The 6000-nt window shown below is 34.8% G+C and overlaps 2 protein-coding genes across 2 annotated transcripts; one reads left to right on the forward strand and one right to left on the reverse strand.

The window, feature by feature from the left end:
* Positions 1–1098: 1098 nt before the first annotated feature.
* Positions 1099–2465, reverse strand: LOC133171620 (uncharacterized). The gene is made up of 2 exons (XM_061306408.1): positions 1487–2465; positions 1099–1402 (listed from the first exon to the last, which is right to left on the reverse strand). Exons 1-2 carry the CDS (start codon positions 2421–2423, stop codon positions 1113–1115), a joined length of 1227 nt encoding a protein of 408 aa, XP_061162392.1. The 5' UTR covers positions 2424–2465; the 3' UTR covers positions 1099–1112.
* An 878-nt stretch (positions 2466–3343) lies between these two features.
* LOC133172296 (uncharacterized) lies at positions 3344–5223 on the forward strand. The gene is made up of 3 exons (XM_061307157.1): positions 3344–4171; positions 4290–4355; positions 4946–5223. Exons 1-3 carry the CDS (start codon positions 3637–3639, stop codon positions 5221–5223), a joined length of 879 nt encoding a protein of 292 aa, XP_061163141.1. The 5' UTR covers positions 3344–3636.
* The last annotated feature ends 777 nt before the right edge of the window (positions 5224–6000 follow it).

The raw sequence follows: 6000 nt of genomic DNA on the forward strand, positions 1-6000 counted from the left end.
GCATTTTGCTTGCCTTGTTCGTCCATCTTCTTTACATCTCACACGAACGTCCGAATTTCAAACGTTTTCCAAGTCATTTTTTAACCTAGAACGTACAGTTCTGTGCCAAAAGAGAGGATAAAGATTATTACAAATTTAGTTTTTAAAAAAAAAATGGTTCATCATTTACATCAGTTCTGAAATTCAAGATTAATGTTGTCCATATAATTCAATGTGCGTATATGATACGCACTTAAATTACGATAATTTTTTGATACCAATGCTGATCAGATAAAAAGTATTGTTTTTATCAAATAAAACAATTTCTTGGATTATCAAAAAAATTTGTGGGAAAATCTGTCAAGAAACGTCATTCCAGTGATTTTACAAAATGCTGTTTTCAATGAAATATATAGAGAAAAAAAATAAAATTGTCTTCACTTCTGGCACACATCTGTACCTTGTGCTTTAAAGTGTCTACTTAGTACCTTAACAAAGGTTTACTAGATGTTATGCAATCTATGTACTGATGTGCGAAGTATTTCAAGCATTTTATGTTTCTAGTAAGTATAATTTGAAATCCGTGTTGTTGTTTTTTTTACGTTTATTACAGATTATCAACATAGTTGCAAACCACAGCCAAAATGTAACGATCCTCTCCCATAGTAGGAGAGACCTGGCCCTGGGGCCATGAAACTTAGTTGAGCTAACTTCTGATCTCAGTCTTACTTTTCCTCTATCAATTCCTTTGATAAGTGAGACTGAGATCGGCTGCGTGACTGAGACGATGGACCTCATCTTATGTTACATAACATAAAAAGCTCATACATGATTGGATGGCGACTAGGTGACTGTGAGATAAAACAGCAGCTTCTGTCAGGATATCATGTCACTGAACTTTTTCTATTAAATGTAAAGCTTTTGTCAACAGATCACATAATTACAGCAATGAGACAAATGTATTAGATTTTCATATTGATTTATATGGCAAAACTTGTTCTTGTTTTCCTTGTACAACAATTAAAATGATTTTTTCTTCATGAAACATCATTTTTTTCTGAAGTTTTATTTAATTCTATTGTATATGTAAATAAATAATTTCAAAATATTATCCACAAAATTAATATAAATATTTAAAGCGCCTTCTTGATTTCTGTGTTCTCTGACTGATCCGTGACAGCCCAAGTCATATTGGCTTTAGGTGGTGCCTTCTGTCCCCCTCCACCACCTCTTTTCAGAGCCTCTAAGACCCTGATGGCCTTCTCTCTTTTCCTAGTTTCGATTTCCTTTTCATTCTTGTACATAGATCTGCGATAGATGACGACGACCACAAAGGCAATCCAGGCGAGCACGAAAGACACAGAAGTGAAAGCGTATGAAATAATCTGATACCATTCAAAACAGTCGATTCCTATGGCGATACCTATAAATCAAACGGAAAACAAAGGTATTAAAGACACTATAACGACATTAAAAAAAGAAGAGATCTTTCCATTTCGATCATTACCTGGTATACTGTTGCAGTTGTCTGTGCTTCTACACTGTTCGCCAAAATACTGGGCTGCTCTTTGACCGCCACTACAAAGAATGCTTCCTTTTACTCGCATGCGGTACGCAGAAAAGTGGTCAAGAAACCAGAGATTGTCACAAGAGCAATCCCAGATAATACCAGAAATATCAAGTTCCGCTAATGATGTCATATTTTGTAGAAATGTCTTTGGTAAAGTTGTAAAATTGCTATTCGCCAGATTCAGTAAAGAAATTTTATTGTTGTACAGAAAAGTGTTGGCATCGATGGTCGTGATCCCGCAACCGCTGATGTCAATGGCGTTAACCATTGGAAGAAGATCGAAGAAGCCAGAGGAGAAATTCGTTCCCACATTTGCGTTTTTTATGGTGAGCTTTCCTTGAGGATTGGGAACCCCAGACATCTTGGTGATATTTAATCCAGAAAATGTGTCCGACTCTGTTGATGCTATTACTCCGCCTTCTATTGTCAACGAATCTAATTCTACAAATGTAGAAAACGCGCTGCTTGGAAGACCATTGTTGAAATTGCATCCAACCATTTTTAATTCATTAATAAAGTTCAGATCAGTAAATGTCGTACTGGATATTTGTATCGTCCCTCCTGTTTTGCATCCAATTTCTAAATAATTTGTGTAGTCTCCATTTACAGCTGAATAGTTGAAGGCGCTGAAACCATTAAAGAGTTGTGATGCCGAAATGTCTCCAGTGACGTCATATATCACCAAACGTTGAGGTTCGGGGTTGCTGAAATTCACATATTCCAGTGGAAGAGTAATCGAGGCAAAATCACATATATAGAGTCCCATTGATGACGTGGATGTATCATAGGTACATCCACTGGGAGCAGTTGCAGACGACACTATTCCAATAGAAAGTCCTAGTATTAGAAGTAGTAAGAAAGACATGATGGTCATTTATCTTGAAAAAGTTCCCCTATTGCTAAACGTTCGACTCACATCTTTCGATAGTTACTTGACTTAGAACCTTCACCTTTCAATACTTATATTCAGGTGTTTAAATATTCGCCGTTCATCAATGAGATAATACCTGCGTGCTATGTGTTTTTATAAAGAATTAGATCAAGGCATATTAAGAAAATGATCAAATACACGATAAGTTAGGTTTGATGTGTCAATGTGGGTTATGTTTAATTTGGCGATTATTGTATCCTTGTGAACAAACGAAATACTTATTTTGTTTACTTTTAAATAATAAGTTTTTTTAGTGCCATTTATCCTGCTTTTTTTTAATTTTTGTAAGTTTATTTGAAGCATGCACTAGGTTTTAAGCAAATAAATATTACAGTTTTTTATAACTTCATCGTCCGCATTGTCCAGCACAGTTAGTAAAAGAGGTAAATATGCTTTAAATTATCTTGATTAATGATCAATTCTGTTCTTTTTAATGATCATTATTAAATTCATTTCACACTCTTCAATTATTTTATATATGCGTATGACATAAAACTACAATTTAAAATGTTCTTGAAAGACCGGGAGCAGTTTGTCACATCGAAGTCACCCTAAGTAGTTTAAGTCTTCTGTCATGCCAAATATCTGTTGTGTCAACAACTATTTTTATGACTTTATATATTAAGTTCAAAAGCAAATAATGATCAGAAACATTTATGAAAGAATGTTAAATTCGGTCTTTTAAAATATACACCGAAAGGGGAGGTCCTTATTGATCACGGTCATTGAATTCTCAGTGAAAAAAAATAAATCGCCTTCGAAACCCATCTTTTAAATGAAAGACTTCCTTTGCTAAGAAAATTTGACAGAAAGGAAAATGATTTTAAGAATAATTTGTTTTTTGGCACTTCAATCTCTGTGTTATGGAGCTACACATCCTACTGGGTGTACCTACGAAGAATATACAAAACCAATAGGTGTGTACACTTGTGACTTTACAAATGCAACCTTTCCAGTGGCGCTAGGATCCTTTTCAAGTCCAAATCCACAAAGACTGAAAATAACTTTTTTCAATGGTAATTTGGTAAGTTCAAGCGTTTTCTCAGGATTTGGTGCATATGATGTTTCAACGTTTGATACAAACTACAAAGCTTCTCTCGAGATTTTCTGCGCAACAGGAGGAACACTTGGGCTTGCTACAAACTCGTTTACCGATATGACATACATTCAAGAATTAAGGCTAACCGGCTGCAATCTAAACAACGGAATCCCAGCAAATGTATTCAATGGAATGCAGTTGGATTATCTTCAAATCGACAGAGGGATCATCGCCTCAACTGATGCATCAAGTCTTGCTGGTCTAACGATCAAAAAACTGGCCAACGTTCCAAATCCAATTGGAGGTTTTACAATTCAAAATGCCCAATTGACCACCGGGGACTTGGCCACCAATTTCTTCTCGCCCCTCACCACCGTTGTATCCATCACAGTGGACAATGCAAACCTTGTCAATCTCACCAGTGGAATGTTTTCCTCCAATACCGCTGTACAGACAATCAACCTTTCACGGAACAAATTTACCAAGGTTTCCTTCGACTTGTTCAGTGGTTTGACTTCTCTCAGTTCCATTAATATGTCGGAGATCAGCTGGGACTGCACCTGTAACGATCTCTGGTTCCAGCATTCACTTTCTTCAAATTATATTAACTTATATGGAAATATCTTGTGCATGTCACCCACAAGTTTTCAGTGTAAGTGAATATCAGATAAATAAATGAATAAAAAAAATAATTAAAACTGAAAAAGATTAAGTTTATTTGCACATAATTAAATTATACTTGATATAAAACAGCATTTGTGTCATTTTAGATATGAAATGGACCCAATACTACTTCAATGTGTGCGAAAAGAAGGATTTCTGCTTTGGAATACCAGGTAAGATGACATATGTGTAAATTATGTAATTCTTAATTTAACACAACACAGACGTATCATGTTGTCCAGTCTTGAAACTTATATCAAAATGCAGAATTAATCCACATTATATGAGAGATTATATAGTAATCAAATATGAATACAAATCAAATTGATTATCTTGATTGTAACTACTCCTTTGTTATTAGCAAAGGTGCTTGAGGACAGGACCCCCCCCCCCCCCCCCGATATAGACCTCCGGGCCTTTTCGACTTTTTTTCTCATAAATTATCTTTCAATGACATATTTGTGATATAATTTATACCAACAATTATAAATTTTTATGTATAGGGTAGGGTAGTAACCTTTATAAAATGTTTGTTTAAGTCAATTTTCCGAATTGATGATAAAGAGATTATATCACAGATGGGTCATCAATATATAATTTATGAGAAAAAAGTCGAACAGGCCTGGAGGTCTATATCGGGGGGGGGGGGGGGGGGGGGTCCTGTCCTCAAGCACCTGTGGTTAATAGTGAAACAGGAAACAATTTTCCAAATTATTTCAGAATTAAACTAAAATTAAATTTAGAAACTACTTTACCTCTACAGGTGTTGTATCCAATATCTTTTGCTACACGTGGCATCAGATTTTATTCTACTTCCTGCTGATGATCGGTTTCACCGTGTCCGCCATAGCTGTTTTCATCGTTGTTAATGTTCGACGGAAAATGATGCAGATTATTCGTGAAATCGAGGCCAAGAAGAAAAAAGCTTATCGCAAGGTCAAAGAGGCGCTTGTCCGTGGGAGAGATGGACAGCACGCTCCGGCATCTACTGCCATGTATGGTATGAAGGAGAGGAAATGGATTGATACAAACGTTCCTTAGTCGTATATAATTATGAAGTGAGGAAAGGATATTTGACACTGTAAATCATGTCAGACAGGAGTATTGCTCTAATACTCTACTCAGAAGACAGTTTTTATTCACACTATTTTACAGGGTCATTAGAAAAGTTACTGTATAGTCTCCACAAGAATTTTATGCTCTGGTAAAATATGATGTTTTACAGCCGTTCCACTCTCAGTATTTTCCACATTCCCAAGGAATCTATACAAAAAATTAATTTGCACAGCTCTAATGGATGAAAGAAAACAACCTTTAAAAGTAAAGCAAGAACAATTTAGAAATACTATTACGTATAGAGAAATAATGAATTCAAACGAGCAAACCTTTATAAAAATTTTATTGAAACGTTCTCCCTAACGTAGAGTGAATACCTATAAATGTGATATTTCGTCAAACATGCTCACCGTTATCGTAATGAATATCTATTACTGTGATTTTTGTCAATCTCCATTCATGCTAAGAGATTTTCTAATTTTTTTTACTATTGTTTTTTTTCTATGTAAATCTCTGTATACAATTGTAACATTGTGATGAGATTTATAAATTCAGTCCAATTCACACAAAGTTACAGTGTACATATAATTAGGTTTTTTAGCTTGGTTAGACTTTTTAAAGATATATTAGTGAAGTTCAAAATTTTAAAAGTTGGCAAAAGTTTGTTTTGTTTTGTTTTTTTGTTTGTTTGTTTGTTTTTTGTTTGTTTGTTTTGTTTTGTTTTTTGCAAAGTGCCAAATTTTTATCAATTAATGAAAATAC

The sequence above is a fragment of the Saccostrea echinata genome, unplaced genomic scaffold (assembly GCF_033153115.1).
Source record: "Saccostrea echinata isolate AGI-Se365-2 ecotype Australia unplaced genomic scaffold, CSIRO_AGI_Sech_v1 ptg000054l, whole genome shotgun sequence".
NCBI lineage: Eukaryota > Metazoa > Mollusca > Bivalvia > Ostreida > Ostreidae > Saccostrea > Saccostrea echinata.